This window comes from Trachurus japonicus, chromosome 13, assembly GCF_045865225.1.
Source record: "Trachurus japonicus isolate A0001 chromosome 13, Traja_1.0".
Classification (NCBI taxonomy): Eukaryota; Metazoa; Chordata; class Actinopteri; order Carangiformes; family Carangidae; genus Trachurus; species Trachurus japonicus.
In genome coordinates this window covers 12,994,775-13,014,872 of record NC_140919.1, presented here as the reverse complement: position 1 = coordinate 13,014,872, position 20,098 = coordinate 12,994,775, and the positions used below count along the sequence as shown (strand labels likewise).

The following is a 20,098-nucleotide window of genomic DNA, read 5'->3' as shown; positions in this document are numbered from 1 at the left end:
AAAATATCTTTTTTGTTTAAATTAACTTTTCTTTTGATTGAATAATAATAAAGACACAAATGTACAGTACCTCCATAGGACTCCTCCCACCAAGCCATACGGTGACAGATTTCCTCTCTCTGGTGCCACAAGGTACTTTTCTTGACCAGTGCCAGTTTACAACCAACAACAATACATCCAATACAACAAGTTCAGAATGAATGCCTCCTTGGGTGAGTGATTCCTGTCTGTTTGAAAGTGTGTGTGTGTGAAAAGGTGTGTGTGTCTGTGTGTTGTGTATGTGTGTTTCAAAACCAGCTCTCGCACAGGGGTCAACAGGTCACCATGTGTCCTGTTAAAGGTACAGTAGTGTCGTGTGTGTTAGGCCCAACTCTCTGCTCCAGCACTAACACACGCTCACTCTTTGTGAGTCCTTTTGCCACTGAGTTGTGTGAGTTTCAGTCTTTAACTGTGGACGGAGCAGCGAGGAAGAGGAAGAGGAAGAGGAAGAGGAGGAGGAGCTGGTGTCGCTCCTTCAGTAACGGACGGTCAAGTTGAGTTGAATGTCGACAAACCATCTGACTTCCTCAGTTTTTAATGAGAAACGTTTAAAAAAAACAACTTAAACATTAAAAAAAAAACACAAAAAAAAAAACTGGTACATTTCTTTTTTCTGTCTTTTTTTTTTTTTTTTTTTGATTTGCACAAAATCCAGATGTACTGTACTTAGCTTTGTGGGTGGATCACATATATGACTGTTAATGGATGTAGACGACAAGTTTGAGCACAAAGTAAACTCAGGCCGGCTCTAGTTTTAGCCTGACGTTTAGACTTGCAGCAGCACAGATACAGAACGAACACTTGGTGTAATAACTATACTGTATGTGAATGTGAATGTGAATGTGAATACGAATGCGGGAAAAAAAAGGCCTCTTGTGAGTGTGTGTGAGTGTGTGTTAATCCAAACAATAAAGGGACAACGCTTGTGGTTTGTAAGTAAGTGAATTGTGGAGTAGAAATGTATCCGAAAGAGATTTTCTTGTATATTTGCATCCTCTCACCTTTTACTGAGCGGATGGTTTCTGTGTTTCTGTGTAGTCACGGTACAAGTGTGTGTACAATATTTCAGCACGGTCTGCACTCCGCGTGAGGCCCGTTGTGTCTGAACCCGAGTCCGGCCTTGGAGACCTGCAATATCACGAGGAGGAAGAGTCACTGTCATGCGGCGGCAGGGTTCAGCTTTTATTGCCTCCCCCCGAAGAGCCACTCGCCACAATGAGCTGGAAACAAAAAGTGTAAAATCATCCAAAAACTAAACAAAGGATTGGCAAAGATTGTTCAAGTCTTAGCTCTCATAATTGCAAGTGACTTTTATTGCAGGGCTCAAGGCTGAGGCCAAACCATGGGGAACATGTTTTGTTTGCAAGAGATGGGAGGAGAGGACCAGCTTTTTTTCTTTTCTTTTTTTTTTGTTATGTTCCTTCTTCTTCTTCCTGTTTCTTTTTTATATCATTTCTTTGAAAGAAATGTAAAAGTTTCACACTCCAATATCAGCACAAACGGAGGAGGACCACCTCCGTGATTCATAGTCGAGCTTTGCCTGGTTGATAAGACAGAAAAGAAAAAAAAAATTCATTTTTTTACTTTTTAAAAAATGTTGCAGAAAAAGAGACGCAGCCGAATGTTTTCATGGTGTAACGCTGGGAGATGAATTCAGATAATGATTCGAATAAAGAAACATCTTTTTTGAGCAGCAATGTAAAGAGTGGGTTATTTTCTATTCCCCTCACCTGCCTTCAGACCTTTTTCTTACCCAACCCTGAGTGCTGAGTGTTGGCTGGCAGCAGCTTTCTAGTCTAAGTTAGTCTTCTGGTCGTCTCCAGTGAAGGACGGTGACAAAAGCAACTAGAGAATGCATTTCCTGCAGGAAATGCGGGTGAATGCTGAAAGCTAGAAGCTGAATAAATTGTCGAAACAATGCTGAATTAAGTGAGGAAACTGCTGAAGCAATCTTACGTAACAAGATGAAACAATATATGAAGAGTAAAAGTAGAAGATGGAAGACGGAGGACGAATGAAATGGTTGGAAATTGCTTGAATTGTTGAAGATTAGTATGAAGAAATTGAAACACTTAAGTCTACTCAAATATGTTTAAAACTGACAGCTTGAAAACATTGTTGAACCATTACTAATAAAGATGAAACAATATCTGAAGAGTAAAAGTAGAACATATAAGACAGAGACTATGAAGTGGTTGGAAATAACTAGATATGTTGAAGAGCAGTATGTAGTAAAAGAGTGGGTTATTTTCTGGTCGTCTCCAGTGAAGGACGGTCACAAAAGCAACTTGCATTTCCTGAAGGAAATACGGGTGAATGCTGAAAGCTGAATGAGCTGAATAAATTGTTGAAACAATGCTGAATTAAGTGAGGAAACTGCTGAAGCAATCTTAACCAGATGAAACTATATCTGAAGAGTAAAAGTAGAAGATGGAAGATGGAGGATGAATGAAATGGTTGGAAATAGCTTGAAATGTTGAAGATTAGTATGGAGAAATTGAAACGCTTAAAGGGATAGTTCACCCAAAATTCAAATTGCATTGTTTGTAGCGGAAGCTCCTCTGACCAGGAAGAGGAGCTTCCGCTACAAACAAGCTTGAAATATAGACTTATTTAATTTTTTTCGGAACAATTTCGCATTTCGGGGCTTCAATACAAGACGGACATTACATACGAGCAGCATGGAGGTATTTGGATGTTTTTTGGTGTGTCTTTTTGTTACGAAGAAAAGTGGTATCCATTTGCAACCGTTATATGGACATGCACTGCTACGCCGAGACCCCCTGTAACTCAGAGAAGGCACGGAGGACTCTGAAACTTCTCCCAGCCCTTAGTCCACATGAGGGTGAGTAGATAATGAGTGCAATTTGAATTTTGGGTGAACTATCCTTTTCAGTCTACTCAAATATATTTAAAACTGACAGCTTGAAAACATTGTTGAACCATTATAAGCCCCCCCCCACCTGCCTTCAGACCTTTTTCCTACCCCACCCTGAGTGCTGAGTGCCGGCCTGCAGCAGCTTTCTAGTCTAAGTTAGTCTTCTGGTCGTCTCTCCAGTGAAGGACGGTGACAAAAGCAATTAATTTCTCACAAGATATGGAAAGCTGTGGTGTCAGTCAGCAGCACCAGAGAGAGCCGGTCTGTTTTTAGCAGCTTCCACCTCCATCATCCTCCCTGTGACATGGATTCCCAGCACCTCAGCCAGATCCTAGGGTTTTTTTTTTCTTTTTTTTTTGCCTGTAGTTATTTTAGGCGTGACAGGAAAGAAAAGGACAGCTCAGAGACCGTCAGCCCTCGAAGAAACCCCACTCGGCGGCGTCGGTTGCACCATGGCTGCTGCTTTCATGGTGGGTGAGAGAAAATAGGGGAAAATGAATATAATTTTTCTGTGTGAATCAGCAGCTCTGACTCAGCCTCCGACATTATGAATAACATCAGCACGGTGGAAGCAAGAAAGCAAGCAGCGGGGCGCAAGAAGGGTGTGTGAAGGGAATCCGTAAAGAGCCACACAGACACACAAAAAACACAAGGTATGTGTGTGTGTGTGTGTGTGTGTGTGTGTGTGTAAGTGTGTGTGACTCGGAGAGAAGTTGATAGCAACAGTATGTGCAAAGATGACGTATGCTAATCTCAGATAAACACTCAGAATAACCCTCTCTCTCCTGCTCCACTGATTTTTATTCCTTGTGGTTTCAACCAGTTGTTCACGACAGTTCAGTTTTAGGACATGCACTGTAAAAAAACAAAACTTAAAAAAAAAAAAAAACCCTACACTCTCTGCTAGGGGTGTGCCAAAAAAAATTGATTCACATAAGAATCGCAATTCTCATTTAATACGATTTAGAATCGATATAAAATGTCCCAAAATCAATTTTAAAAAATAAAAAAATGAAACAAATCTGCAGACTGTCAGCCTCCTTTTCCTTAGAATTTAAAAGGAAGCATGTTTAACTGCACAATTTTATTTAATAAAGAGGCACTTTAATTTTGTTACTTAAGTAATATGTGATGTTGCTTTTATGCAACAGTTTCAACAATTCCATCTAAGCATGGATAAATGTTTAAAACTCAATAAATGTGAAAAAGAACCTTTAGTCATTCTGTCTTGCAAAGCAGACTGGAGTAGATCATGAGGATACTTTGCACACCGACAGACTGGAGCAGAAATCATTATGAATCAAATCGTTTTGAGTCGAAAATCGATTTTGAATCGAATTGTAGCCCCAAAAATCTGAATCAAATTGTGAGATAGTAAAAGATTCCCACCCCTACTCTCTCTGCTGACGTGGATTTAACTGGTGAAATCATCAGGGGTTGATGAGGCTGCTGATTCACTACAAAAAACAAACAAACATAAAGCTTAGATGTCCTTTTAAGTCTGGTCATTTCTTGAATGTCATTCTTTCCAGGTCAGTGGCAGGTTTGTGCATATATGTGTGTGTGTGTGTGTGTGTGTTGCAGCAGCAGGGGCCCCGGTGGCCTACATCTCCCTGTTTAATTACCCACATGAAACAGTAGGTAAAATGTCAGCCTGAAATAAACTGCAGAGAGACGGTTTCCCTGAGGAGATGAGACTGACTCGTTCAAAGACACAGCGACTCGTAGTTAAACATGACAAGCGGAATATATTTCTGTTTTATTCTCAAGGTTATAGAGTTGGATCTCCACCCATCTGACCACTGACAGTGTAGTGTTTGGTTGTTTTTTTTTTATGTGTGTGTGTGGGTAGTTTAAAGGGATAGTTCACTCAAAATTGAAATTTCACTCATTATCTACTCACCCTCATGTCGACTAAGGGCTGGGAGAAGTTTCAGAGTCCTCCGTGCCTTCTCGGAGTTACAGCGGGGCTCGGCGCAGCACTGCATGTCCATATGACGGTAGCGAACGTAATTTTTTTCGGAACAATTTCTCATGTTGGGGCTTCAATACAAGACGGACATTACATACGAGCACTATGGAGGTATTTGGATGTTTTTTGGTGTCCTTTTGGATGAAGAAAAGTGAGCTCCGTTCGCCACTGTCATATGGACATGCAGTGCTGCACGACGCCCCGCTGTAACTCAGAGAAGGCATGAGGGTGAGTAGATAATGAGTGAAATTTCAATTTTGAGTGAACTATCCCTTTAAGTGTTTTCTTTCTCCACAACAGAGTTCCTGTTGTGACACATTTTCACTACATTTCTCCTGTGCCTCACAAAGCTGCAGTTCTGTGTCTGTCCAACAGGTGGCGGTAAAGTCTATGATACGTTGTAGGTTACATGTCGAGCCTGTAACACTCAACTGATTGTGAATCAGGCAGAACACAAGAAAAATGTCATCGTGGTTAAAAGACAAACTCATCATATTTATTTACTGCTAAAACACTGAATAAAAAAAACAAAAGCATCGTGTCAGCTTTGTCCTGGTTTAATTAAAAATCTGAATAAAGACATGTTTGTCTGCTTTGAAAACAAGAGACAGGTCTACTGAGATCAGTGCAAACGAATCCTCTGCAGGGTAAGAAAGAGTTTTTCCAAAATAAAAAGAGAAAATCATCGAAACAGTAAAGTGCATGTTTTGAGAAAAAGCCCCTCTGACACAGGTAAGCGAGGGTCACACACTGAAACAAACAACTCTTTAAAAAAAGAAAAGAAAAAAAAAGGGGGGGGGCATAGTGGAGTGTGAACAGTTTTGCACCTGCTCAGTCTGGGACATTCATATTTCATATTTCATTTCTGTACATACAAACCTGATCTCCAGTTCAAACACAAGCACATCCAGTGGTTCACATGCAAACACAAGTTCATCGTTCTGCTCTTACACGCTGTACTGTACATACATAACAGGAGGTTATACTGCCACACATTCATTCATACTTCTGCTTCATGCAACGTCTCTCTCTCTCTCTCTCTCACGCACGTGCACATCTCCAGTTGCGTCCGGTTTTTGTTTTTCCAGTCTATTGCACTGAGGTTACATGGTATTATATAGCACAGTGACGGCTCGCTGCTGCTGCTGCTGCTTATTCTTCTCCGCTGACGACGACGCTTTCCGCGGACGTCTCGACGACGACGAGTGTCCTCTCCCCTGCTGGCGCGACGGGACGACCGCGCCGCCGTCTGGCTCTTCCCTCGGACCCGTCTCCTCCTTGGGCGGTGAGGAGGAGGAGGAGTCGTCGCCGTCGGCAACTGGAGAAGTCACACAAGGAGAAAGCGTCTTTTCGGCGGCACAAGTGTTCCCGGCCAACACTTTCTGCTTCTTCCAGGTGTCGTCGTGGTGAGACGGCGACGTGTTGAAAGAGTCGTGCGAGTGCGAGGAGGACGTCGACGTCGTCCTGGCGTGCGGCGGCGGCTGCCTCAGGTCGAGGTCGCTGAGGTCGTTGGCCGACAGCTCCAGACAGTCCAGTTTGGCCAACGAGGCCGAGCGCTTCATGAGCGAGGGCGGGGTGAGGCCGGCCTGGCGGATGCGAGCCTCCAGCTCCACGGCTCGGTGCCAGCCGCCGCCGCCGCCGCCGCTCGGCTCCAGGAAACTCTTCCCCTCTCGCCGCTTCCGAGGTCTCTGCTGCTGCTGCTCGCAACTCGTCGCCGCCGCTTTACCAGGACGACCCGGCGACTCTGTGTCCATCATGGCGTCTCGGAGCGCCTGAGGCTGCTCCGGCTGCGGCTCTACTGCTTCGTCGTCGCCGTTGTTTTCCGGCGTCTCGAGGCCGACGCCCTCGTGGAGGAACGCCTGCAGCTCTCGGAGCGTTTGCTGAATCCTCTCCAGCTCCTGGCTGCCGCGAGCCAGCCTGCTGTGGGCGTCGCAGCCACAGTCATCGCCGCTGCGCTCCGTCCGTCTCTCATCTGTGTCCGTGTCCTCCTCCGTCACTCCGTCCACGGTCATCAGGTCGGAGCGGCGCCGGCGGGCCTGAGACTGCTGCTGGTTTTGGCTGTGGAGCCGGGCTGAGGTATTTAGAGACGATTCGACCGCCGCCGGACCGGTAGTAGCGGCCTGTGGCGGTGGTGATGATGATGATGTCAGCATATGGCTATTATCTACGGATGTGTGCACAGTGACGGGTATAGGTATAGCACCGGAGACGAGGCTGAGATCTGAGCTGAAGGAGGAGGAGGAGGACGACGGGTCTGGGAGTGCGTCCGTGCCTGAGGAGTCGAGTCTTTGCGGCTCGTGTTGTGACCCTGTGTGCTTCTCCTCTCTGTCTTTGGACTTGTGTTCAGCCATCGTGATCTCTCCCTGAGTGAAACGTAGTTCTGCGGAGTGATGATGAGGAGGAGGAGGAGGAGGCTCCGTGCTGGGGGAGTGCAGTGGCGACCGCTGACTCGCCGCCATCTCCATCTCCTGCTTCAGCTTCTGCTCCAGCTGCTCCGTTGCGCGCCGCACCGAGCCCGCCGGCCAATCGCGCGGCAGCATGGAGGGAGACTGCGGGTGCGAGGGCGGAGTGGAAGAGCCGTGCGGCGCAACGGCAGCGGCTTCGGAGGACTCGGCCCCGTCCTCTGAAGTCTGATGTTCGGGGCTGTGGGAGGACGAGGACGGGGGAAACGGCGACAGCGAGGAGGCGGAGGACGGAGAGGGAGAGAGGCAGGACGCCGGGTGGCATATGGCTTCGATCTCGGTGACGATATGGCGGACTGAGACTCCGTTGTCATGGGGAGGGTGGTGAGTTCGGTCGAGGCTGGCTTTGTCGACGCCGTCGTCAGACTGCGGAGAAACCTACGAGACAGACAGAGGAGACATGGAGACTGTGTTAGTCATCAGTCATAGGCAGAGACAGTCTTGTACTATATAAGTAATGATTTTATATTTCGTTACTATGGTTTTAATCAATAATTTTCTACTCTGCACCTTATTGTATCAGTGGTGTTGTATGCAAACTAAACCAAACTTAAACCTCTAGTGTCTGTGACTCTTTTCTGGGCCTCCAGCAGGTGTCACTGTGATTTATGCAGATTCACTGTCTCGACTGTTTTCTCTGCGTCGTCTATTTGCTGCCTGATAAAACCCTGGTCCAGTCAGGTTCCAGTTCAAACTACAGACTGATTTAGAGGTAGAAATGTGATCTTGAGGAGAGCAGAGACCTACCTCTTTAGCCTGGCTTTTAACTGAATCTTAATATTTGTATCGCTATAAAACTATCTATCGTCTTAATTGCAATATCTCTCTATCCCCTTGATCTACCTACATATTATACATATTTATCTATTGTACTTTACCTATTTAATTTAATTTATCTTATTTATTTATTCTTACTATCTATTTTAATTCATTCATTCTTATTCTATTTTATCCTACTACACCTATTTATTTTACTTCATTTTATCTAGTGTCTTTTTCTTCTCATTTTATCTATTTTTACTCCATTTTATCTAGTGTTTTCCCTGTAGCAAATGATTGAGTGTTAAGATAGCGTTTCTGTATGTGTGTCTCCCAATATGTGTCCCCTATGTTCCTTGTTTTTATCATGTGAAGCACTTTGAGCTGCTATGGGCATGAAAAGTGCTTCACAAATAAAGCCTAATTGATTGATCATTACGTCATCGCTTATTGTCTGCGTGAAATATAACGGTGAATAGAAGGAAGAGTCTGTTACCTGACTCCCGTTCCCCTGCGTCTCCGTCTCCTCCTCTTCCTCCTCCTCCTTATCTTCCGTTTCTTCTTCCTCCTCCTGGGACAGAAGAAGACAGGACGACGTCCTCTGCTGCTGCTCCGACAGCGTCCGAGTCCTCCCGTCCTGAGCCAAACCCAGAAACTTCTCTCTGGCGCTGAAGAAGTCGATGCTGTCCGCGCTGTGGTTCGAAGAGCCGTCGGCGTCGCCTCGGCTGTCGAAGGCACCGCCCGTCTGTAGCAACTCCTCGCTGGGGTTGTTGTTGTCGTCGTTGTTGCTGGCAGCCGGGGGGAGAAGGGGGCTGAGGGGGCTGTGTTTGTCACTTGTTGTTAAATCAGACAGCGATCGATCTATCGTATCCGAGTCCGAGGTGGATCCGAGGGTGAGCGGCGAGATTTCTTCCGAGCTGCTGCAGCTGCGCTCGGGGAAACTTAGGGAGAGCTCTGCTGGTTTGTTTCTGGGCGCCGAGAGCGAGAGCGACAGGTGCGTGGGAGGGGCCCGGCGAGCGCGCTGCAGCTCGGGAGTAGGAGGTAGGATGTGGAGCGACGGCGGCGGGTGGTGGGGGAGAGCGACGGCCACGGTGACGGCCACGCTCGCCGTCGAATTGTCCAGTCTTTCCTCTGGGACCACGGTGGCCGCTCGGGGCCGGGGGAGGAGAGGGAGGAGGGGGAGGGGAAGCAGGAGGAGTTCGTCGTCGGCACAATCTGATCCGACCTCTTCCTGAACCGGTGAGTCACGCACGCCGTTGGTGTGTGAGTCAGAGGTGAGAGCGTTGTTCGATTGTTTGGCGGTTGTTTCCCCGGGCTCGGCAGCTCCGAGCGCCTGCAGCACGGCCGCGCCCAGGAAGTGATGCAGGGATGGGGAGGAGGCGGTGGTGCTGCTGTTGTGGTTGTTGTTGTGAGAGTCCGAGCGGCCCAGAGAGTGGGAGGAAGCCTTACACAACGACAACGACGACTCTGGCCGATCCGATAGGTCGCTGTCAGAGTGGGAGCGCCATAGCTTATTATGCCTTTGTTTGCTGTGGAGGAAAAGAAAAACAATGGTTATGTTGCCGCTGATGATGTGGACCGGGCAGGATGTTGTTTACAGGCTGTACGAACGCTTCTTTGCTGTTCTTTTTTAAAAAATGTTTTGTCTTTATGTAAAGCACATTGAGTTGCCTTGGTATGAAATGTGCTATATAAATAAAGATGCCTTGTCTTGCCTTGCCTATAGCAGGGTATATACAGGAATCTTGAAGTTAATTTTAATACCTTTTAAAGACTTTTTCCAAGACCTTCTCAATATTTTTTAATACCTCTCCACCACTTCAAACTGTAACCATTTACATCAACGACTGACTTTGTACGCAGTTTTAGTTTGTGATAAAGACTATGAAGATTATGACCACTATGATACAACAGAACTCAAAATAGGCTGGGATAATAAATCAAAGGCAAAGTTTATAAAAAAAATAATAAAAAAAAACATTGCTCCACTCTCAAAAAACAAAAAACAACAATCACGACAGTCATGACATGTGCCTCAGCTCTTTGGTCTAGTTTCCAGTAGGGCTGTAGCAGATACTCGAGTACTCGCTCGACTTGGGCGGCATCCGAGTGCCATTACACTACTCGAATACTCGCTTGCCCGGTTCATCATTGTTTTTTCAATAAAACAAATAAATTCACACACTTTCACAATGTTTTTTAGGAGTCAAACTCTTGGACGGCTAATTCAGAAAAAAAATACCTTCAACATTTAAGACTTTATAAAGTCGTGAAAAGACTTTTCCCAAAATTGATTTATCACCTATCACCTATAGGAGACCTCACCTGGCCAGCAGAATTCCCTGATACTCCTCCAGCTGTTTCATGAAGGAAGGGTTGGGTTTGGTGACGCTCCGTCTCTCCTTCACGTAGTCGAAGGCCGTGTCCAGGTCCCAGCCGTACTCCTTCATGGCGTAGGCGATCACCGTGGAGGCCGAGCGGCTCACGCCCATCTTACAGTGAACCAGACACTTAGCACCGGCTTTCCTGTCAGGGACGGAGGCAGAGGAGTGAGGACTGTGCTGCGTTACGGGAACTACACTGAGAATCACTGGGAGAGTTAAAGGGATAGTTCAACATTTTGGCCCTTGCCCCATTGCCATAATCGCTATAGTCATAGCAGTAGGTTTGTTACCTTTGGTGCAAGCTATTTTTAGAAGGGTGGAGCAGAGCCGTGAGCTGCTCAGAGCTACACTACGGAGGCTAATGGGATTTCTTGGTTTCCCTCATCAAACTCATCAAACTCATCAAATACACAATCCAAAAACTCCAAAACGCTCTGGTGGACAAGTTGTGACCTGCACATTCACCACGCTATGAGATAATAACAGAACGTTACGAGACAGAGTTGTTTTTGAGGCAAATGTAGAGACTCCTTGATGAAAAACTGCCCCCGACGGGAACGCACATCAGCGGTTTTGCATGAATTTCCCTCTAAAACAACTCTGTCTGGTAACGTTCTGTTATTATCTCATAGCGTGGTGAATGTGCAGGTCACAACTTGTCCACCAGAGCGTTTTGGAGTTGTTGGATTGTGTATTTGATGAGTTTGATGAGAGAAACCAAGAAATAACTTTAGCCTCCGTAGCGTAGCTCTGAGCAGCTCACGGCTCTGCTCCGCCGTTCTAAAAACAGCTTGCACGAACCTACTCCTAAAACTACAGTATAGGGATTATGGCAATGGGCCAATTTGCCAAAATGTTGAACTATCCTTTTAAGCTGTGTGTGTGCGAGCTTTTGCCTACTTGGCTTTGGTGATGAACTTGTAGGTTTCGTTCCAGTACTCCAGCAGGTTGGTGGCCTCCTCGTCGTACACTCTGATGTTGTGGTACTCGAACATCCCCGGGAAGAAGTTGTCGATCTCCCTGGTCACGTTCAGGATGTAGCGCACTCTGCATTAAGAAACGGGGAGAGGGCAGGTTGACTTGCTGACCTTTGAATATCAATAACTGTCAATAACAATAACTATCAGCAATTCATATTTCATATATGCAGGTTATTGAGACGATGAATCGCTAAACGGCACACAGGTCAAACACTGTGTAGACTATAAGCAAACAGGAGGTTTGAAAGAATCATGTTGCAGGTTTGATATATTTGGTAAAAACACCCAAAAAGCAACCAAGTAGACCTCGTGTTTGGATCCAGAATCAATTTAATTAATGAATGCACAACTAATTCAGAGAGGATACAGTGATTAAATCCAGTGACTGAACATTTGCACATTAACACTTTGATGCAGCAGTAATAGATTCCCTCATTTTAATTAGGAAACATATTTAGTACATGCAGCGTAATCTTTCCATTACGTGACAGTGAGATTAGCGAGTGTGCATTCGAGCGTGCATTCGACTAAGTGCGGCGTGTACTGTAGGGTGAGTTAATTAACGCTGGGGAAGTGTAGCGACTGATCTCTTACCCGCTGTTCTGCAGCTCGTCCAGGTTGGAGGCGTTCCACTCAGAGCCCTGGAGACGACAGTCAACATCACATCATCATTCAATACTCAAGACTGTGATTTAACCAGCTTCACGTTACTACCTTACAAGGCTTTCCAAACATCTACCTGCAGATTTGACCAGGTGGTTTTAAAGGACAATTCCGGGCAAATTCAACTCGGGGCTGTGTTTCCCTAACATTTCAGTTTAATTGCTTCTGTTTTGCAGTAGTTGTGTCTGTTTACATCCCTCAAAGCTGCAATTTTTTTCGTCAGATGGCGACTCAAACATGCACTGAGAAGTTTATTTACTTCAAGCAAGTCAAGAGTTGATATTCCTGTGTTTATGACACAAATGGGAGCTTCCGACTGCACGTGAACACACCGAGCGCGTCAACTTGGGTCTTGCGGGAGACTTTGAATTAGATCTAGTTTTACAAACTTGCTTGAAGAAAATAAACTTCTCGGTGCATGTTTGAGTAGCCATCTGACGCTGTCCGTGGAAAAAATTGTGGCTTTGAGGGATGTTAACAGCCTAAGCAGCGGAACTTCCATCCGCTCCCATTCATTGCTGCCGTGGCAATGCGGGGACAGACACAACTACCGCAATTAAACTAAAAAATCTTCAGATTCCTTCTTTTAGACCTAAAATGTTAATGTTAAGCCCCGAGTTCAATTTGCCCAGAATTGTCCTTTAACAAGTGGTTGTTGGTTCTTACCAGATAGACGTGTTCGAAGATCTCGGTGGGGCTGTCCATCTGCCCCAGGATGACGATCATCTCGTTGTCTATGAACTCCTTGAACTCCCTCAGGTTACACACCATCTGCATCTCCAGCTCTGTTCGAATCTGGAGGAGGACGATAACAATTTAACAATTCAGGGAAGCGTAATGAGTGTTAATGATGACTCAAAATCTGTGGCCGAAAAAAAATAAAAACTTATCAGAAAGTAAAAATCCTACAGAAGAACAATGGTGAGAATTTGCACTTGAATATCCAAACACATGAAGTGTGAATCCCTACAGATTTATGTTACTGTAAATGTGCCTCTCACCTCCTTGGAGGTGACGTTCTCCAGGTCCTTCTGCATCATGATCTCTCGGAGGCGCATCTTGATCAGCCTCTCCGTGCGCTCCCTCTCTGTGGGCCTGCACACACACACACACACACACACAAACACCTTTATTAAAAACACCTTTTAACACATTTTCTCTTGGCCCGAACAACAAATCTGGACACAAAGAACCACCTTCACAGTCGCGGCCACTGTAACGACGGCCCCTGCCTTCTGTTCATTGATTCATTTTCACTTTGGTCTCAATGAGATTACTTGTTCCACAAGAGAATTGCCACTTTGTCTGATTCTCAGAAACCGGAGAGGGGAATAGAAAATCTGAGAGCGTGGCCCATCGGCGATCCACAACAAAGTCCTCTTGTAGAATATGCCTGTTGTTGTGCCTGGCTGCGTTTCTAACCACTCTGCTGGGGGAGACGCATTTAGCCTTCGGACGTCACGCTGATGATACCAACAAGTGGCCTAATTACCTCTCGGAGGAGAAGAGCTCGGCTTGTCTGTGAGCGTCTCATTCTTACTAATTTCTCTTGTTTCGCTTGGGGCCGATTCCTCAGTGGGTCAGCGGTTACAAAGGAGGTGTGTGTGTGTGGGGGGGGGGGGCACAGGTGTGTAACAGCATTTATCTTGCATTGGGACCCTAGAAACGGTCGCCTTGTTTATCTCGCAGCTGAATATCTCAGCGGACCCCCCCCGGAGAGACCGACAGAGTCCACAGGGTGAGGGAGGGACTGAGGGAGGAAGAAAAACCTTTTCACCCCTGCCAACAAACAAACGCCGGGCAGTTACCGACATCGGCGACACTTTTTCACCTCAGAACAAGTCTGAACTTGCCTGGAGACGGCCTGAGGGAGGGATGGCCGAAGTAGAGAGAAAAAAATAAAAAAGCAGCAGCATTAAATGTGTGACGAGTGCATGACGACATGAGTAATGGCGCTAATGAATAACAGAGGAAGGGAAATTTCTGCCGCTCCACTGAAGAGAGCCGTGACAGAGATGAATTCGCACGAAGTCCCATAAATCAAACACGACACAAAAACAGGCTGACGTCGAGCCGCTATCTCAACCTCTCACTCAATGGTTTTTACAAGGAAACGAGCTGCTGCTGCCATGTCAACAAACATGAGCTGGTCATGCAGCTTTGGCCCTGTGACTGCTGGAAGACTAACAGGGACTTTACTGTATGACCGGCTGGATTTGTTTTTGTGTGTGTGTTAAAGTTTCACAGTATGTGGGTGGTAATCTTGATCGCGATAAGCCCATTTGATGCCAAACACACCTTATTGATAGAGGGAGTTGTGAGCCATTTCAGTTTCCAGGAAGACAGTAAATATGGGTGTAGTAAATATTCCTGATTGCCAAGTTGAAGGTGGGAACTTATTATTCTTTCCATGCGGGAGCGGGAGCGTCAGGTGCACGCAGCAAAGCGGCAGAATATCTTTGTCTTGATCGCTCCTCAGTCCTCTGCCTCCTCCTTCTGCCTCATGCCACCTGTTTCTGTCCCTCTACCCATTCGTCTGTTTTTCGCAAACATAAATCGAGCTGGTGAAAGCCTCAGCTATTTCGGACACTCAAGGATATCTGAAGAGAGTGAGTGAGCAAAAGAGGGAGAGGGAGAGAGACACAGGCGCTCCAAATAGGTAGCGAGACACGTGACTAAAGCAGCAGGGAGGGGGATTTCCCTGCTATTAGTAAAGACATAAATCCAGCAGCCTGCACTGCAAAAACTCAAACTCTTTCCAATAATATTTGACTTGATTTCTTGTCAAAATGTCTCATTTCTAGTCAAAAATAATCTCTTTCCACTTAAAATAAGTCTCATCACCTAAAAATTAACTTGTTTTTAGATAATTTTCACTTGTTTCATACTAATTTTCATTTGAAATGAGTAGAAAAATCTGCCAGTGAAAGCAAGTTTTTTGAGCTTGTAATAAGAAAGAAAAACTTGCTCCACTAGCAGATTTTTCTACTTATTTCAAGTGAAAATATGTTTGAAAGAAGTAAAAAGTGTCTAAAACAGGCTACTTTTTAATGTGACAAGTCTTATTTTAAGTATAATGAGATTTGTTTTGACTAGAAATGAGACATTTTGACTAGAAATAAGACAAAAGATTTTGAGTTTTTACAGTGTGTGTCATTCCCAGTGTTTTCTATGCTCCCATGTGGAAATGTCGTCTCCCCTGTGTCACAGGCTGCAGCTTCCTGCATGTGTGAGTGATCCTGAGCCCCGTGTGCACACACACACACACACACACAGCTCAGCCATGCCTCCTTCGTGTTTGCTTTTGTTTTTGTTTGTGCTCTTCCTCTGGCGCTTCCCGTTAGTTACCCCGAGAGGTCGCAGACAGCACGTGACCTCCCGGGAGTCCAGAGTCCAGAGCTGTGAGGAACGATATGCCGCCGAGATGTAGCAATGCTGTCTGCACACGAGGAGAAGTTGGGCAATGCTGTTGTGACTGAGAACGTCTGATCTTACTGGAAACACAGACGCTATGAATCAGCTTGAGCTTTCTGTGAATCTGTGATGCAAGTATGGTGCTTTTCCGTGAGAACAGCGCTCAGCTGCTTTCAGTTGTGCATTTCTGGGTTCACATGTGTTTGTCCACATTTTGCTGAAACGCTGAAGTATGTCACATGTGTGCAAGCAGTCATTGTAAAACTCCAAGACTCTCCAATAAAGTTAGGATTAGCTCCGTCCACACTGAGTAACAACTTCCTTCTTGGTTTATCACTTTAGTCAATCAGCTCATGTCAAGGTTTTGATAAACTGCACAAGAACCGCTACATTTAGAGTCTGCAGGTCAAAGTTCTCACTCTCCTTGACTTTAATTTACGTTTTCTATCAGTTTTCTTTGAAAACATTCACACCAAAAAATTTACCAACTTCATAACGGTTGTAATATTTATCATAATGTTGTGTAGTTGGTGTTTTCTAACTTCTGGGATCCAATGAAAGGTTTTCTTGTGGGAGATGTGACGATGCTGAGAGGTGTGTATTCACTGCACAGGAATTTTACACCACACATCAATGGGGGCCGTGCTACAGAGTGAAATCTCATGTCCTTATACGGAAGGTAACACAAACCAAACAGTATTCCCGATTTATCATCATTTATGTGGTATGTGTGTGTGTGTTTGTGTGTGTGTGTGTGTATTCATCCCTATCCATTCCTGTACTCACAGGTCTGTGAAGGGAACAGGTGAGTTTGCACGGTGCGACTCGACGTCCTGCATGGCGTTCCACTCATTTATGCACAGCTGGTTGGAGGAGACCTGGCTCTGGTAGTAGCTGATCCAGGTGAGGAACAGGCTGCCTGGGTAGTAGTTATGGCAACGAGCCACCTCGCAGGCTTTGTGGAGTGACTGGAGGGCTGACCTGAAGCGGAGAGGGGAGAGGGAGGCAGATTCACATGTGAGAGTTGTGTGGAGAATATCAAAAAATACACTGGAGGAGGAAGCGTGAAGTTTGGAGTGAACAGAACACGAGATGGAGAAGGGATAAAAACATGATAGATAAGAAAGATACAGACAGGAATGATAAATTGCATTTGAGAAATCAAGCCGGCGAGGTAAGTTGAATAATTAGCAAGAAAAATGAGGGAACAACAGATGGGAGGCGAATAGAAAGATTACGGAGAGGAAGAGAGATCATGTGAAGATATAACTGCAGATAAATGGAGGTAGCAGAGAGCGCTGAGGGAAGAGGGAGGTCGGAAGAAGAGCAAAGTGACAAACAAAGAGGAAAATGAGGAAATGAAGACAATGAGCACGGAAATGAAGAGGCGAGCGCTGGCATGTGAGACAGGGAGAGATAAAGACGAGACTGGGAAGTAGGAAGATAATGGGAAAACAAGGAGGACAGACATGATAAGACACGGTGATAAAAATAAAAAAAAAACACTAGAGGTCAAAGTCAAGGGGGACATGCGATGCGATGGGTCTTTTTAAGGCTGCAGCTTCATTTGTTGGAACAAAAATCAGAGGTCTGCTCACCACATGGCCTGGACAGAAACTGGCTTGAAGACATGAACCCTGCTCACTGTCGACACACTAAAACCACTGAGGAGGCAGAGAGAGAGAGAGAGGGGGATTAAAAGCTGGACATACACTAATTATTCATAACCGTCTGACAATAACACCAACACACACAGCTGAATAACGTGTAAACAAGTCGTCAGAACAGTCGGCCGCCCCTGGGAGCGGTAAGAGGAAGCAGGACGTAGGTGTGGCGTCTTACCCGTCTCCATCCAAGTGGATCAGAGTGTCACTCCACAGAGGTAGAACCAGACCCACGGTGCAGCAGCTGGCAGGAAGAAAAAAAACATGTCAGACGACAGCACAAGGAGACGAGACGCAGAGTAAAAAAAATACTTTATCCTCATCCTGTCCAGTCCTATGTTACAGTCAGGAGCCTTAAATTAAACCAAAGACACACTGCTAAAGTTAGAAACAGACATTAAAGGGATACACCATCATTTTTTTTTGTGTCTTGCCTCACTCCCGAGTCCATGACAAGCAGACAGACACCATCCTTTCGACTGTGTGTGCAGTAACAAGGGAGATACGGGCAGAGCTGGCGCACCGCTAATTAGCTTAGCTCAAACGCTGGAAGTGTATAGGTAGTGTTAGCCTGCCTCCTACCTGAGCCGAAATCAGCAGTCAGAAGCTGATTTCATTTTAGCTCTAAACTCTGTAAATATATCACTTTATCGACATTTCAAACATTTTTAGGCGAGAAAGTAGCCGTTTAGATCAGCAGTGTGTCGTTAATTTGTCTAAATACCAGCTGTTTACAATTTTGTTTGGACCAATTTGGCGCTACTCAAGCTAGCCGTTGTGACCAACGCACTTCCGGTTACTTTCACAAAATAAAACACCCGTTGCCCTTTACATACAGAAAATTATGACGATAGGATTCGTGCATTTACTTTGAAATAGGAAGCTAACCTACCCTCGATGTAGCTAGCTTGAACCAAAATAAACCGTCTTTGCTTAAAAACCCTCCGTTTTGACCGATCTCGTCCCGTTACCGGCATTTGACCGCTCAAGATGCCTTACTGTAGAGTTTTGTCAGCTCTGAGACGAATATCGGCCCGCCGGTTTCCGTTTTGGGGATGCTGAAGAGTTTCTCTGACGACTTTAGGTGGAGGCAGGCTAACACTACCTATGCACTTCCAGCGTTTGAGCTAAGCTAATTAGCGGTGCGCCAGCTCTGCCCATATTTCCCTTGTTACTGCACGCACAGTCGAAAGGATGGTGTCTATCTGCTGGTCATGGACTCGGGAGTGAGGCAAGACACGAAAGAAAAAAAAATGTTGGTGGCGTATCCCTTTAAAGTGCTATCTCTTCTAAGCTGCTGACACAAGTGGGGGATTTAATGAGAGCTGGTGTAACACTAAAAAAGAGTTTGTGGTATACGGTTGCCGTGGTACTAACCTATCAGAGGAGACGAAGTCCATGCCAAGCACGAGACTCTCCTCCGTGTCCTGTCTGCCGTTGGTGGAGACGACCACCATGTAGCGGGTTACCTGAGGGTAGGCGCTCTCCAGACGCACGGCCTGAAGCAGGAGATGGAGAGAGAGAGATCAGCAGACAGAAGAGAGGCGGATTGTGAGAACAGTCGTATCGTGTCTTGTTTGGCTCGGGAGTCCAAGAAAACACTAATCAGGGTTATCGCGGGTTTTCTTTGGAGAGTTCAGATTTTCAGCACAAAGTTGGCATCATAAATCCACGGCTGTGGAGTTTGAAATATGTGGGTGTTTACTTGGAAGGGAGTGTTTAATAAAACACACCGCCGAGGAGGTGCACTGTGGGTCAGGTTCTCTGGAGTCAGCTCCAAACTTGGGATTCATTTTGATCAATGTTTTATGTGTTTCTCACAAAATCCTCCGACTCAGGAGTCCAATACTAAACTGCTGGACGACTGCGCTCCAAAGTAATGAGCTAGCGATGCTGCAGGGTCCAGTAGGAACATGTGCCAACAACTTTTCTTTTAAAAAATCCATTAAGTTTCTACTCTTTACATTTGATAAGGAAACAAAACCAGTTTGTTTGGAGTAAGATCTCCCTGATAACAATGCCACTGTGTGTGTTCGTGTGTTCGTACAGTGTGTGTGTTCATGTGCGTGTGTTACTGACCAGTCGGATGGTGTCTTCCGGCCGCAGCACAGTGAACATGGTCTGAAGATGTTTCTGGAGGTCACCTGCACAGACAGCACAGACAGCGTTGCTCAGTTTCAGTGTATTTTGGAGAACTATCACATTTTGCTCATGTAAAAAAAAGGTCGACATAACAGCCCAGATAATGTATCATTTCCCCTACGGCGAGTTTCCAGTGCGTTCACACTGGAGTCTCCTGTTATCTGACCTCAACTCTGAATACAACTGAGAGAAAAGCAAATAAAAGCATTGATGCTGTTTTTTTTATATAGCCATCAGCCCACACAACACATAGGCTGCCTTTTATACAAGATTTGATTTGACTTCTTTATTTTCATTAACCAAAAAAAAAAAAAAAAAAAGGCAAGATATTTAAGGGCTTGGCTTGCAGCAACAAACTGACTGATCTGCCTTGTTGTGAAAGAGTCTCAGTGCAGTTAACACCAGCTGTTACCTATGATGCTGTGCAGGAATGTTCATTTTGCTATTTAATCTCAACCTCCTCCATGATGAAGTTCATCTCTAAGTCAAAGGAGGAGGACAGAAGACGTAGGGCGAAGAGACGATGCAGCTGTCCCGCCGACAAGTCTTTTTACCTGTGTGCTTGTCCCTGCGCTGGCTGATGCTGCGAGGTGCGGAGTTCGGCGTGGGGCTGTTACCCCTGGGAAGGAACAGGGCTGCACCTTTCACTGTGAGGAAGCTCTCACTGATACTGGGGAGGGGAAGAGAAACAGAACAAAACAAAACATGAATAGAGAGGCTTCAAAAATGTATCTGATCATA

The 20,098-nt window shown here is 45.6% G+C and overlaps 1 protein-coding gene across 2 annotated transcripts in view; it reads right to left on the bottom strand.

Moving 5' to 3' along the window:
* Window positions 1-5,826: 5,826 nt before the first annotated feature.
* ssh2a (slingshot protein phosphatase 2a) overlaps window positions 5,827-20,098 on the bottom strand; it is a 38,115-nt gene continuing 23,843 nt past the window's right edge. For both annotated transcript variants that reach the window (XM_085794868.1, XM_085794867.1), the window contains 13 exons: window positions 19,912-20,027; window positions 19,295-19,359; window positions 18,593-18,714; window positions 17,394-17,459; window positions 17,150-17,215; window positions 16,338-16,532; window positions 13,139-13,232; window positions 12,804-12,932; window positions 12,069-12,115; window positions 11,395-11,541; window positions 10,436-10,636; window positions 8,607-9,639; window positions 5,827-7,729 (listed from right to left, as the gene is read on the bottom strand). In XM_085794868.1, coding sequence (XP_085650994.1) covers window positions 5,993-7,729; window positions 8,607-9,639; window positions 10,436-10,636; window positions 11,395-11,541; window positions 12,069-12,115; window positions 12,804-12,932; window positions 13,139-13,232; window positions 16,338-16,532; window positions 17,150-17,215; window positions 17,394-17,459; window positions 18,593-18,714; window positions 19,295-19,359; window positions 19,912-20,027 — 4,018 coding nt within the window. In that variant the 3' untranslated portion in view covers window positions 5,827-5,992. The remainder of the gene's footprint in view (window positions 7,730-8,606; window positions 9,640-10,435; window positions 10,637-11,394; window positions 11,542-12,068; window positions 12,116-12,803; window positions 12,933-13,138; window positions 13,233-16,337; window positions 16,533-17,149; window positions 17,216-17,393; window positions 17,460-18,592; window positions 18,715-19,294; window positions 19,360-19,911; window positions 20,028-20,098) is intronic.